The sequence below is a fragment of the Eleutherodactylus coqui genome, chromosome 4 (assembly GCF_035609145.1).
Source record: "Eleutherodactylus coqui strain aEleCoq1 chromosome 4, aEleCoq1.hap1, whole genome shotgun sequence".
Classification (NCBI taxonomy): Eukaryota; Metazoa; Chordata; class Amphibia; order Anura; family Eleutherodactylidae; genus Eleutherodactylus; species Eleutherodactylus coqui.
The window spans coordinates 248,709,728-248,725,443 of NC_089840.1; the positions used below are offsets into that span (position 1 = coordinate 248,709,728).

At 42.7% G+C, this 15,716-nt stretch overlaps 1 protein-coding gene across 1 annotated transcript in view; it reads right to left on the reverse strand.

The window, feature by feature from the left end:
- Positions 1-9,073, reverse strand: part of ADGRA1 (adhesion G protein-coupled receptor A1) — a 738,392-nt gene extending 729,319 nt beyond the window's left edge. The window contains exon 1 of the mRNA XM_066601012.1: positions 8,669-9,073. Within this exon, the coding sequence (XP_066457109.1) occupies positions 8,669-8,895 (227 nt within the window). The 5' untranslated portion in view covers positions 8,896-9,073. The remainder of the gene's footprint in view (positions 1-8,668) is intronic.
- Between the last annotated feature and the right edge of the window lie 6,643 nt (positions 9,074-15,716).

Sequence of the window (15,716 nt, forward strand, 5' to 3'; positions counted from 1 at the left end):
GATGGTGTGGCTGCTGATGCTGCACTGAGCGAAGACGTGGTATCGTGAACTGCAGCATAGTGGTCATACAAGCAGTAGTCATGGTAGGTGGAAGATATGTGGTAACAAAGTCCAAGTATGTCAGGATAGGCAGTGAGCATCATAGCTGAGATCAAGGAGCACAGAAGTCAGAATTCTCATGACTGAAGCAGAAGTCAGAACTGGAGCAAACACTAACTTTCTGATGCAGACCAATTGCTTAGGCACCCAATATATCAGATGCAGGGATGGGATTGGAGGGGGACAAGTTTAGGGAGTGCACACTACCACTTTAAGAAAGGGGGCAGTAGTGTGCGTGCACCCTATGAGCAGCAGAGATGGAGCATGCAGAGGATGCACTGCATGGAGTGGATAGAGCCTGGCATGAAGGACGAGGAACAGGGGCACAGAGTGCATCTCTAGTAACTAGTGAGCGTTGGTGGTAGCGAGCCCTGACAGAAGTTTCAACACACTAGTCAATGAATGCCTCTAATAATGTTGCCACTCTGTATATAAGGGATGTGGATTTAAGTGCTATTACCACTGCCGGGACTTGCACAGATCTCCAAAACGAGGCAGCCGGTGTGGGCCACCGCCTCTAGACAGAATTAATGGGTAGGTCGCCATGTATGTGCGCAGCTCTCTTGTTACATAGGGTTGAAAACTTGTCTGGTCTCAAAGGACCTAAGTATCAAGTTAATATTTGCTACTTCTGTACTTCTCTCATCCTGGCTTTTCCCAGATGATTAATTTAAGTGAAAATAAAGAAAAAGTAAGTTTCTTCCGCTTTGTTCTTCATCATAATTAGATTCTTTGTTTCAGCGGATTCGCTTAAACTTTTCAACCGTTACTGAATGAGACGACGTTCTCATCCCCGTATTGTCTGCTACCATTTGCTTCATGCGTCCATTAAACCAATTGTGGTTTGTGAATTCCAGTCCTATAATCATTTTACAATATCTTATACAATTACCTTCCTTCATCTCGTAGGATTTACAGCCAATGTTTCCAAGTCTCTCGGGGGTAGAATTGATGGCTGCGCATTTTGTTACTTTTATTGAGATTTTACAGATTAAATCTTACATTTGAATATCATAACTTTATTGACTGATGTCCACTTCAGCTAATTCTCTTCCCTCTAACAGGAATCAAACAACATTTTATGCTCATTCACTGCTCATTGTAATTGCTTTACTAACCAAACTTGTAGACAAGGAATGGCCCGGGGGCCCAAGTGAGATGATTTGCTGATTGTATAAATGTTTTTTTTCCTGCTTATAATAAGCTAAAAGAAGAAATGGAGCATAATATGCCTTCATACTACAAGTGTTTGGATCAGATCTTCCTATTTCCTTACAGCCGCACAAGGCACATATTGATTTCTTGAAGGATAAATTCACCACTGTGAACTTGGTTAGGAGTTAAAAAGCAAGAACTGACTTAAATGGAATGTCAGCAGTATAAACTAAGTTTATGGGCTGAAAGTAGGTGACCGGTTGAGTCCAGGGATGTAAGTTTTATACTTACCCTCCCCGAACTAGTACTGGGATTGGATAGAAAGATTCCCCTCAACTCAGGATTGGTTAGTGGGGAGAGTATAAAAGATAGAGTGTGGGTGGGGTTAGGCAGTGAAGAGTCGAGGAGCAGTGTCTAGTCCAGTCCAGGTCAGGGCTGGAGAAGAGGAGCCCAATCCTGGAGCAATTCTAGTCCTGGAGGTCAGTCAAAGAGGAGGGCCAGTCTGGGAGTCCAGTCATGGAGGAAGTCTAGTCGTGGAGTCACCAGGACTGGAGTGCAGGAGGACAGAGAGGAGTCTTCCTTGACCCTAGGCCAGAAGGTCTCTGAGCAAGGGTCGACCCAACGGGAGCTGGGAAGAAGTCAGGCACAGCAATCGTGAGTTTATCTTGCCCCTGCTCAGTCAGAAGTCAGCGTGTCCACAGGAATGCCTTCACTGTTCCCTCCATTCCTCCTCAAATAACCTCCCAGTATAGCACCCACTTAACTTAGTCTGGCAGCTTCATTCTTCAGGGGAGAACTAAAGTGTAAATGTACTGCATTACATGTGCTCAAGAAGTCATTGAAGAATTTATTGTTTGTCGAATGAAAAATGTGCATCTTGTAACCCTGATAAACATTTAGAAGATTTGTGTGCCTTTGGTTCACTTACACGGCTATGGGCTTGTCTCTTTATTTCATCACCACAAAGGCACCCTCATTCAAAGGCACTGGCATCACACCGAACTTAAACTCATCACTAATTACTCTTGCCATGAATCCCTATTACAATCCCACCTACTGCATGAGCCACCATTTAAGGCAGAATAGCCACTCCGTGACCAAGCCAGAGTTTATGCACCCACTCAGGCTTTGCCTGCCAAGTCCTGCTCACTGCATTGTGCACATAACTATTCAGCCACCCACAGGCTTCAGCGGTGATTCTTTTATGGCCACTGAAGCACTGTGAGTGGCTGAGCAGTCACATGCACAATGAATGGCACATCATTGCCTGAAGCTTCTTCCAAGTTCCATGCAGTGCAGCCAGGATAGGTGAGATGTTTAACAAAGAGGGCTATTAGCAAAATGCAATGAGGTATTATAACGTTAATGACCTAGTTTACCAGAACCAAGCAAATCAGACCAACCCCTTAAGTGGAGCACCTGCCCTGAAAAGGGCAACACCACTATGGGAAAAAAAGATAAGAACTAGTCAGAAGCACACTGGAAAAAACTAGCACTAAACACTAATCTACAGAGACTAAGGGAGGCAAAGTACTAAGCTGAAATCTAACAGAACTACTGAACACAGGTGAACTGAACACTAAGGCACAGAACACACTTGCACAGCATGATGGCCATTACACAAGACATTTAACAGGCATCCTTTACACAAAGCATTCAGTTCACATACCCTTACACAAGACATGATACAGCCTATTTAAAGGACAAGTGAGATGGTACTTTCTTAGTATCCAGCATAAAATGAGCATGCACCGCCCGCCACATCACCGCCTGCCCGCTATCGTTGTGATGTCACCCCAGACCAGCATGATATCCAAAAGTCACGACAGTGGTGGTGCCATGACAGTCCGACTATGTAGGGGCATACATCCAACCAGTAACATCCAGTAGGCAGTTTGTTCCTAAATAGTACAGAAGAAGTTTAGTACATACAGAGTTTTTGTAGAAAGTATATTTCCACAGAGCTGTATAAACATTAAAGGGATTGTACAGAACTAGAAAAAATGTGTGGTATTGCAGCTCAGTTCAACTGAAGTGTATGAGGCTCAGCTGCAATACCACACATACACTGTGGACATGTGGGGCGCTGTTTTTGGTAGAAAGTAGCTGTGTTTTTCTGTACAGTTGCTCTATCATTTCTACTATTCCACTGCATGCTACTAATGAGTATTATGTGGTTGCTTACACAGTGCTCTTTACTGCGGTACATTATAGATAGATACATCACCAAAAGCCCGTTTTCTATGATTTGGCACATGCAGATAAAGCAAACATCCATCTGTCTTCTCTTCTATTTAAACTGTACACATGCGGCTCGGGACTCATCCCCTATGGATACAGCTAATATTGATTCATATACTTGACAGTGGTTGCCTGTATATCCTACCCCAGGCAGTGGGATCTAGAACTATTCGCACAGGTTGAGAAATTCCAGTAACAGACAGGTGCAATCAGTGTGTTTTATTCTACTATTTTATCTGATATTACACAATATATTCAAGTGTCATTAATTCCAGATGCCTATTCAGGACTTTCTCCCAGGAGCCAGAATAGAGAGCCACTCTGTGGGCTGCAGGCACTGCTGTGTTTCTTTAAACTCACCATGTCCATTAAAGGAGCCGTCTCACAAAAATTACTGTTTAGCGGGTAAATCTAGCTCATAATTCTAAATATTTTTGTATTTATTAAAAAAAGGTTTCTATCCCCAGATAATCCAGGACTAGTGTTAGAATAGCGCCATCTGCTGTTTTTATTGAAGAGCCTTTCTATGTCCGGTCCACCTCAGTAAATTTTACAAGGTGGGCACACTTATTCAGTCTTGCTTCCCTGCAGTGGAGCTGATGTAAGGGACTCACCCCTAAGGGGTTAATGCCACCTCTGAAAGGACTGAAGTTGTGGCGATGCCTAGGTTGTACTAGGTATCGCAATGGAGTTCAAGATGGCCACTCGAAAACTGTACTGCGTAGGCTTAGGGTGACTACCCACTACAGTTTTTTTTCACTGCGAAATTCGCAGCGTTTTTTTTCTGCAGGGGTCTATGGGACTTGTAATGTTAAAATCGCGATTTCGTGGTAAATTGCGATTTTGCGCGATCGCGATTTTAACATTACAAGTCCCATAAACCCCTGCAGAAAAAAAAAAACACAGCGAATTTCGCAGGGAAAAAAAACTGTAGTGGGTAGTCACCCTTACTGGAAACTTTCTGGTGGCTGAAGCCCTGGCTATATACAGGAAAATGTTTGTTGGAGAGCAGCAGCTGTATATGAGAGATGAGGTGCTGCTGGGAGCTGGAGAAGGAGGTGCAATAGTCTGCAGCGGAGCCGCTGCTGGAAAAAGACTGTTGTGGAGGCCAGAGAGAGCGCCAAGCAAAGAACTAAGAGACTGCTAGAGCCACAACCTGTTAGAGACATCGCTACTGCAACCAGGAACAACAGGAATGACACTATGGAGTGATACTCCTGACCTGAGGATGCCTGGTTCAGTGGAAGTGCTGACTTCTGCGCAACGTAACTGTAAGTGGGGCCGTCCTCCAACAAATAGGTATGCACACTGCCTGGGACTATGTAGTTAGCCAACAGGCTTGCTGTGAATAGGTACAGAGACATATCGTCTGGGATTCACTGTGTTGCTAATGGTAGACCATTAACCCCTTAATGATTAATATCCCTGTCTAACAGGACTGATCTCTTTTCAACAGTATTGATACGGTTTTCTGCATTACTGCTGTTTTATATTGCGCTTGGAGTATTATTGGTTACTAAGATTTAGCGACTGGTAAATCTACAGTAAAAGTTGAACTGCTTGTCCGTTATTATAACATTACTCATTTTAATTCCTTTGCTTATAAATAAATGTATAATTTTGCAACTCATTATGCCGCATTGTATCCTGAATCTGTACAGATTTTTTTCTTTTAAACCCTTGCTCTTGCCGCATCATTGCTAGGCGACCTTTACGCAATATCAGTTGCGCAAGGGCTGTAGATCTGACAGCTTCCATTGACTTCAATGGAAGCCGTCCATGCAGAATCCATTCAAAAATAGAGCATACTGCGATTTTTCCTCTGCAAACAGAAAATTGCAATTGATTTACACTCATGTGCTGGAAAAAGCGCTTTTCCATAGCATGCCATGGAAGGTATTTGCTTCAGAACCTGGAGGTGGATGCCCGCTCCGGATTCCGCAACACACATCAGAGTAGCCCTTTAAAAATCTTTTAGTGTTTTGTGTCTACAGCTCCTGTACAGATCTATGTGTCTCCATGGTAGTAGACTTAAAAAAACCCGTGTAGTCAGATCCTGCAGTCATATTCCCTTCCATTTGTCCTTCACTTCATGCTAACCTATCAAATGTATGTTAGTAGAAAGTAAGGTACTGATGAAAGAGAGTATGGCAACAGGACCAGACTACACAGGGATTGTTTGTAGTCTGTAACCATGGAGACACATAAGTCTGCATAGGAGCTGTTAAGACAAAACAGCAGGAGATTTTTTTAACAATGGATATTTGCAAAGTAGTTTAATTTTATATTTTAGATCAGGTGGAGCAATAAAACCAGTTACAAAGGCGCACAGTATATAAACGTCACCCTTATTAACCTACCGCATTGGAACAGGGAAATGATTAAATGAGAATTCCCTAATACAGCATCATTAGAACTATAAACTCTCCAGTAAGGGTGCTTTCAAACAAGTTGGAATATTCCACAGCAGCGTTAAGGAATATGCCCTCTTGCAGAATTTTCAGCCAGGACATGTTTAAGTAAAATCCCTGGCCAGGGTGGGGGATGAGGACGGTGGGAGAATCTCCCCTTTGGGACTCTGACAATGCTAGTGTAGGGTTTAGAGTCCTTTTACAAAGGTAGACCTGTTGGGTGCAGATGCCCAACAGGTCGTCCCAACAATCATCATTCTTTGACTTTTACATAAGAATGATCCTTGCTAGTGAATAGAGACGCCTCCATTCACAGTAAACAGGCAGTCATTCAAAAATGAATAACTGCCTGTTTACACGGGCCAATCCATCATTCAGTTTAATCCATGCATGAACTGAATGACAAAGGAATTCTTGTTCATCGTTCAGCCGGGGCATGCACATCCACTGATTGATAATTGTTTAGATTGTTTGCATGCAGGAAGCTGAATGATTTACCGGCCTGTGTAAAAGTATGGCGCCAGTAGTTTATGCAAGCCGTAGGATAATCAAGGGGTTAACTACTGAGTATTGGTATATGGTTATGGTTACAGAGTGATGTTATATATGGAGTGTATACTGACATATAATGTATATAATGTGTTTATAGTGTAATGGCGCCGTGAGGCACATGACACAGAGCAGCAGTAGGGATTGGAATAGAATGAAGTAATGTGTAAAGTTGGATGTAATAGGGGTATTGAGCCGCCAGTATTGTGATGTGACAATTTCTGCGTAGATGAAGTGACATCTATGACGTATTACGTGTTCTGCGTAGAGGATGCTGGTCTATGGGACATGTAAGGTTGGAGGTTATAGCTGTGGATAATGATTTGTAGTGGTTATGCCGAAGACAAGAGAACTTGCAGAAGGTGCTGATAATGATGTGAAGAGTCATGTGCCTTGCTGTTGCCAAGAGGAAATGAGTAGATTTAAAGTCGCAGATGATATTTAAAGTACTGTTGCGTTAAGAAAGAGTTTATGCAAAAGTTTACTGATGCTAAAATATCTCAAACCCTCCTATGGAGCGCATGAATGCGACTACCACTTGCACTTTGCGCATTTTAAAAAATCGCGTCACCACGTCCTTTGACAACCATATGTTCTATGCGTATGTAAAAATTGGACATGTGACCACTACCATTGAAAAGCATTGGTTCTATATAGATAAGAATCACAAACACATAAGACATACACACCAAAAAACGCCCATCTGACTGAGCCCGCAATGCTTACAGAGCATGCCGGAACCTCTAGTGGCAGCATGAGCTGGGATTTGTAGTTCCACAACAGATCTATAGACTACGGATGTATTGCAGAACTGTGAGGGAACTTTTGATATTCTTTACCATTTATAGTAGGGAGCACATTATTCGTTATAACCTGGTAATACACATCACAACTGCTGCAGAACCTCTTTTTGAAGTGTAAGGAGAAACTTTCTTTCCACCATTGACTGACATATGAAATGCTCTCATCTTTTTTCTAAAGAAGGTCTGCAGTAGCTGAGGTGTGTAGTAGGATGTTCTGCAGCAGCTGGTGTGTAGTAGGATGTTCTGCAGCAGCTGGGGTACTGGACTTCAGCAGCGTCTGCTGAAGAAAAAGCAGCACTGCATGTCTGTCAATCAGTAGTTGGCATAGGGGAGGCACTTACTGCAAAAGTAATCTGTGGCAGTGATTTTGAAAGTAAGAGATAAGCAACGCCTATGTAGCTCCACTAATCTCTGTATGATCATCAGAGTGATGGCAGTGGGACACATTTAAGATGGAAGATGACGATTGTGTGGAATTAAAAGTCATGCATGCCCCACCAGCTGACAGCATGGGCTGGAACTTGTAGTGGTCAGGTATGCTGGGACATCATCTAATCATGCATGCTGGGACTTGTAGTGGTCATACATGCTGGGACATGTACGGTCCTGCATGCTGGAATGTATAGTGGTCATGCATGCTTCAACTTGCAATGGGCATGCATATTAGGATATCTTTTAGTCTTGCATGCTGGGACGTCTACTGGTCATACATGTCAGGGCCCCTTCACATGAGCATATACAATTTGTGGGCACAGTGCGCAGAGAATAAAACCCATTAATGCCAATGGGTTCGTTCTGATTACTCTTTTGTGCTTGCGAAAAAAAAAACAAAAAAACCCGTAGCCGCTCTATAGCAGTCTATGGGAAGTGTGCAAATGCGCGCTCAATACGCTGCGCAATTCCATGGGGGAAAGAATTAATAGCCTTTAAAATCATGGTGGGTGTGTGTCCCATGTGAACAGGCCCTGTGACCAAAAAACGTACAGTAATATGCGCAAAAACACGTGCAAAAGCGGATAATTCACGGCGCACATGCCAGTGTTTTAACTCATACACTCATGTAAAGGGGCCCTTAGAGCATATAGGGTAGTGGTGATGCATGCTGGGATGTGTAGTAGTCATGCATGTTGGAACTTGTAGGGGTCACATCTGCTGGGACTTGTAGTTCCACAATTAATAGCATACCACAGACTGGCTGATTTTTAAATTTTTTAAAAAATTTTATTTTATTGATTCCTTCTGGATGGATATTTTGGGAGTCAGAATGATTTTCTGCAAACCCTACAACTTAGATTTTCTCATCTCTACCCCTTTGTTATCCTCTATGCTATCTAATTGGCACAACCTGATACATTTCTGCATGCAGAATACAGAGAAGTAGTCATTTGACTTGCAAGCCTGGGTACTCACAGGGCGACTGTTTGGTTGGGCAGTAAGGTAGGCAGTAAGGTTTCCACTAGCTCCCCTCCATTGCACAGCACTTTGATGAGTTTCTGTCGCCCCAATCCCTTGGAACGTTCCACAGTGCACAGGCAGCTGTCAGTGATGAGGTCCGGGCAGATCCTGCTGGCAAGCAAACTGCCTGGAAGGGCTAAAGCCAGGAAGCAGCAGACCCCGAGCAGATGTCTACGATCCATGTTAGGACATCTTCACGTCAAACTTTCCAGAACTTTTTTTTATTTGCCATTAAAAAAAAGTTGTCAGAAGTCCTAACTGCAGCGCCCGGAGCTGCCTGTGAGTGGAAGAGGGACATGGTGGAGTAACATCCTGTCATCTCCCTCCAATCAGCTGTCAGGAAGACAAGTCGCCTGCAAGCTAAAGTTTATCAGAACTTAGAACAGTGCTGGGGAAAAGTGGGAAAGGAAAAAGTGTGTGAGGCTATGGCTGTCAGCAGCCCATTCCATCCCTCACCCCCCTCCTCCCCTTCTCCATCCTTGTGTCCAGCCCACTTACTTCTATATCATTGGTCCCCCCAGTACATTCACAGTTATTACATGAGCTCTGATAATAAATCACTGGACTCCATCACATCAGGTCATTCTATATTACATCCCCCGAGAAAAGAGCAGCCTAGGACTACAGTCTATCCGACATAATGATATCTTATATTACACATGTTTACAAGATTCTCTAAACTTTTGTACAGTTTTGTGAATAGTTGATATTATTTACAAATATATCACTGTTACATATTAACCCCTTCAGGATTAGGCCAATTAAGAAGTATTTGGTTTTCTTCTCTCTGCCATGTATTTATTTATTTTGTTTCCGCAGCTGCATTCTTGCAAGATACATTGTATCATTTGTAGGGATCATTTTGCAACACAAAGGCCACTCTCACCAAAAAGTTATTTTACTGCGTGTTAAGCGCGTTTTTCATGGAGCCTGTATTTCAACGGAGCCTCTCGCACGTTTTTGCGCAGCATATTTAGCGCATGTAAAATCATGTTTTATTTTTGGTGTTCTTTATGTGTATTTCACGCACCACATCGCTCCTTTAAATGAATAGGTTGAGTAAAAAAAAAAGGAGTAAATATGCAACCGTGCGTGTGAGGGCAAAAACACACAGGTATATGCGCAACTAGGCTCGCCGCTACGGAGCATAATTGCACATGAACAGGGGTTTTCTTTTTTGTCAGGCCATTCAAACTCAGAGCCATAGCGCACAAGTTTGAAAAAAAAAAAAAACGCGGTGAGAAAGGTCCTGCAAGTCCTATCTTGTCTCGCTTGCACTATTATTGGGCAAGAATACCACTAATGAAAACAAAACTTTTGAAATCAAAGGTTTTGTCTTGCTATGCGGGCATGATTAGCACGCCCGCATAACGGGATTAAAAGACACCCATCTGAAAAATGGGTCATCATGAGGGCTCAGTCACACGAGCGCATCGGCGCCCGTGTTACTGCAGGTAGCAAACGGCCGTATCTGAAGACCGGCGTCTCTCTGCAGTGACGGAGGAAAGAACATGTGACCGGCATCATTGCCGGTCATGTGTTCTTTCTTCAGCGCTGCAGAAAGACGGCCGTCTTCAGCTACGGCCGTCTTCTTTCTGCAGTAAGGGCCCAGTCACACCGGCGCATCGGCACCGGTGTAGGGTGCCGATGCGCCCGTGTGACTGAGCCTTAAGACGGATCTGTTCAGCCAGGGGATTCCCACTTCCTCTAAACCTTATGATTTTTCTAAGGGTGCCTACCCACTTGCGTTGCCGTTTTCGCGCGTGAAAAACGCGGCGTTTTCGCATGTTTTTTGCAGCCCTCCATTGACAATCATGGGTGCATTAAGAGAAAAATAAGGACACATATGCAACTGACAGTTCCTATGTGAAAAAACCCCACGAAACGGGAAAAAAAACCCAGATGGACAAGAACACATTCTATACTAATTGCTCTTGAGAAAAAACGCAAAACATCGCAGGAAAAAAAATCGCAAGTGGGTAGGCGCCCTAATACGGACAAAAAGTATTTAAAAGCTAATTTGCCTAATTTATATTTTTCTAGTTTTACAGTGCTGGTTGTTACATGGATATTTGTTAAAGGCGTTTTCCAAGACTGAACAAATATGTATGTGATGATCAGAAAAGGTCATAAAATAAAAAATAAAAAAAAAGCCATACTCGCCACCTTAAATGGCCCCGTGCTCCAGTGGTGGAGCTCTACTCCCTGTCGCTTGGATTCTGGAAGAAGCTGCAATTGGCTGAGCAGTCACATGTATAATGAATGGCACATGACCTCTGTAGTTTCTTCCAGGATCGGAGTGGCAGAAAGTAAAAGTACGCTGGACTGGGTGAGTATGGGCTATGCTTTTATGCATTTCCTGCCCATTATACACCACTGTGCAAAAGTTTTAAGCAGGTGTGGAAAAAAGCTCAAAAGAAAGAAAACTTTCAAAAATAGAAGTGTTAATAGATTTTTTTTGTCTAGTAACAAAAGGTAAAGTGAATGAAGAAGAAGAGAAATGTAAATCACATTAATATTTGGTGTTACCGTCCTTTGCCTTTAAAACAGTATCTATTCTTCTCGGTACACTTGCACACAGTTTTTGAAGGAACTCAGCAGGGAGGTTGTTCCAAACATCTTGGAGAACTAAGCACAGATCTCCTGTGGATATAGCTTGCTCCAATCCTTCTGTTTCCTCATCTAATCCCAGACAGACTGGATGATCTTACTTTGCAGTATTTTTCCACACCTGCCTAAAACTTTTGCACAATTCTGTATATTTTTTTTTTCAGGTCCTGGAAAACCCCTTTGAGTACGTTTTATACTGATTTTTTTTTTTTTTTTTAATACTCACAGATAAATCCCACTGTCAATCCCATCCCATGGATTCTGTAATGACTGCACGGGCACAGCTTCTATGCCACATGATCACCAGCGCATACCATTGTGCCCTATTGAAGCCATTATCTCTAACTGTATAGTGGTATTATTTTGCTTTACAATAATATTTTTTCAATGAATGTTTCCTATGAGAAAACATAATACAACATCCTGCACTCACCTGTAGTTGTGCACCTCCCATAGACTTCAATGGGGCCATTGGTGCGCACAACAATAGGGCATTTTTCCGGGCACGCAAAACGCACTCGTGGACACCGGTAATGTGAACTTTGGCAGGTTGTCGATACAATCAACAGACGTAATAATGACATGACGGGCGCATCGTGTTAACTTAATCTCCAGCATAGTAGTACATTGACGTTATCATAACATGTTAAATGTCGCGTTATCTTTTTTCTACATCTGTATCTATTCTCTGTGTTTTGCGCACGCAGATTTGCATACACAAATACGTGCATAAACATAGTCATGTGAAGCCGTCCTCAAGGTTATATAATCATAGAGAACACCACTATATTATCAGACACTGCACGAAGAAATGCATTAATGATGACAATACAGGAAGACACAATGTCTATTAAGAGGAGGGCCAGACTGGGGTCATATCCTGTGCTTGGTGACCTTGTAAGTAGTTGTCATATGAGTGAGAATGGTGCTCCACACACTGCTTGCATATATTCTATATATTGTATGTGTATGTACATTACATATACTATATATATATATATATATATATATATATATATATATATATATATATATATATACACACACACATACAGTGTATATAATATATGCAAGCAGTGTGTGGAGCACCGTTCTCACTCGTATGACAACCACTTACAAGGTCACCAAGCACAGGATTTGGACACTTGAAATTGTCAGCTCGAACATGCTGTCAAAACTTCAGACATCATGTTGTAGAGCCAAACAGATTGATATATAGTGTTATGTGAAACAAATCAGCATTAATTTGGTTATATTCATTTAAACCTCTGCTGCATATTCTAAGCTGAAAAGTCCAACAGGCTGATTGACAGCTATCTGTATGTGACTGTACTATAGAGCTAGCTGCCCCTCACTGATAGCTCCGCCCATTGGACTGTTCAGCTCAGAATAAGCAAAGATATAAATGTATAAAATACAAGTTATACTGAATCTTCCCCATAAAACTATATACAATCTGCTCAGCTCCTCCTGCTCTATTGTAGTGTCCTGGATTAGGGTCACTGCAGCACTTATATGGTCACTTTGTGTTAAATGTGTTTCCTACTTTAAATGTTAAAAGTTGTGTATTACACTCATATTCTGTCTTACACTGTGCCCTATGCATTGACAGGTTCCCTCTCTCGTTGGGTTCCCATCACCTAGCAATGGCTTGGGGAGTGGTTATTCAGGTAACAGGAAGGAAGGAAGGAAGCCTGTGATTGGAGGATCAGCCCTCCACACTGGTTGGGTGAGAAGAGTCAGTTAAATAGGTAAAATGGGAGGAGAGTTCCAAGCGAGAGATGAAGAGAAGAGGAAGAAAGAACAGAGGAGTCAGGGCGGTGGGAAGTGGAAAAGTGTGAGTACTAAAGCCAGTTTATATTGAACATACAGAAAGTTAGCAGTAGAGAGATGCTAAGCCCAAAGGAAGTTAGCGGAAGGAACTGACAGTCAGAAGAATGAGATAGATTCAAGGAAAGCAACGGAGATCTGTCTACAGCAAAAGAAACCATAGAGAGGGAGAGAGTAACACAAAGGAAAAGTAATGTGTATAGAAGTGTGTCCCTATATTGATAGTAATCCTATTCCAAATTAAAGTCTATGCTGCACTAGAAATTGTAATCATCTACCACAGGCAAACTGTAGAACTGTCTCTCTGACAATAAAATGTTCCATTACTGTTTAATCCTGTCTCCTGGAGTCCCTTCCCACACTGAACCATCTGCATTGAAATCAATGGGAGCTGTGCCTGCAGTTACAATCGCTGGCCACTACACAGAGGTCGGCGGGGAGGCTTCCGCTTCGACCTCTGTGTATTTGCAGCACTGACAGCTGATCAGTCGGGGTCCCAAGTAACAGACCCCGGCCGATCAACTATTGATGACCTGTCCTGATGATAGGTCATCAATATTATTTCCCTGGAAAACACCTTTAAGGCTTTTAATAAATGCGCATAAGAGTGCTTTCAAATCTGCCTCAGGGGTTCCGTTTTCGTGCTCTGTAAAGGGGAATAACCTTGGCCAAACAGATCCATCTAATGATGGAATTGAACAGTGTTGAAGGTCCGCATTAACTATAATGGGGTTCCTTTTATTTTCACTCAGCTGCTGGGCATTTTGAACGGAATTAAGAGCGCTGTATGTAGCGCTATTTCGTCCATTTTTTTGTGCTGGTTCTGCGACGGAACCTCCAATCGGAGCTTCCACCGCAAATGTGAAGGCTGCCTTAGGGCTCAGTCGCACTGGCGCCGATCTGCCTGTGTTTCTGGACGATAAGACAGCCGCACTGTGTGCGGATGAATCTCTGCATGACTGTCTCCATTGTCAGCCATACGGTCTTTTTTCTGGCCGGTGCGGAGAGAGTCGTCCGCACCTGCAGTGAGGCCGTCTTATCGTCCAGAAACACGGGCGGATCAGCGCCCGTGTGACTAAGCCCTTAGGCTGCTGCAGATTAGCGTATTTTACTCTATATCTGTCCTGTGTTTTGTTGAACGTAATACAGAGGAAATGAAAGAAATTCAATTGTGTAAAATGTCATTTCAACTAGAAGTTAGTGGAGTGAATGTAATCCGTTCCACTGGTGGTTTCCGATGGGAGTCAGCGACCTCCTCTAATGGCTGGGTCTTTTGGCTTTCTTTTGTGATAAGTGAGCAAGTGAACCCCCAGGTAAAGGGAGACAGTCACCTATGACCATGACAGGAACCTGTGCAGTTGTTCAGAGCTCCGGCCATTAGTTTGTAGGAGGGGCAACAATCAGATGTGGGTTAGGGGCAATCAACTCTTTAGGTTCACCTGATCAGATTATCTTCTTTCTCTGTGCCTTGTGTCTTATAGAGCAACATGAGTCATTTTCCTCCAGGCTGTGTCTCTTTCCCTATGATTTCCCAAGGTGCTGGTATTAATCCATCGTCACCCCCACAACACAGCCACTTAGTTCTGCTACTGTATTTATGTACTGAGCTTGGTTCTGCTGCTAAGTACAGAGTTTGGTTCTGGTGCCGTATTTATGCACCGGGGATGCTTATAGCACTGTATTTATGTACTGAGCTTGATTCTGGAGCTGTGTTTATGTACTGAGCTTGGTTTTGGTGCTGTATTTATATTGTGAGCTTGTTTCTGGTACTTTATTTATGCTATGAGCTTGGTTCTGGTTTAGTATTTATTTCCTGAGCTGTTCTGGTATAGGTAAGCTGCTATATTTCTGCTTTCTACACATGCAGAACACAGGCGGACGGCCTATCAGTGCAATATTGTATATATCATTGTTTTTCTTATGACGAAGGGCATGAAACAAGATTCAGCACAGGGTGCCATCTAACCTATAGGCGGAACTGCCCATGACTAACATTTCATTGTGTCCACAGTAGCTGCAGCTCTGAAATGGCATTATTAAGTCATCAGTGGTAAAACAGATAATATAGCAGCAGCTACTATACAGACCGGACAAAAGACTGTGTATTCAACAATGTGTTCTTGAAAACTGCATATTACAAAAAAATAGGGAAAAAACTTTTTCCCAGTTACTGAGCAGCACTTAGAGTTCCCGTGTCACTATGTCAGCTTCACATTGCAGCTCATAAACTTAAGAAATGACACACAGAGCCTCCTTTTTCTCCTCTGTCTGCCAATATGTGACTCTGGGGTGATTTAAATTTTAGCAGCAAAAAGAGACGTTTAGGAACTGCAGAGTAATTGTTCTCTTCTGACGTGATGAGTGAGGCTAGGCAGAAAACACCAGGCCAGATCACAAATCATTTCAGACCAATGAGATTGGAATATGACAGAAAAATGAAGACTCTATAAAAATCTATTGCAATGTATTCATGGCACATATTCAACTATTGCGCCATTCACAAGTAAATATCAGCTGGTAATTCTAAATTCATGATAAACCCTTCCCCCCAAAAAAATAACTT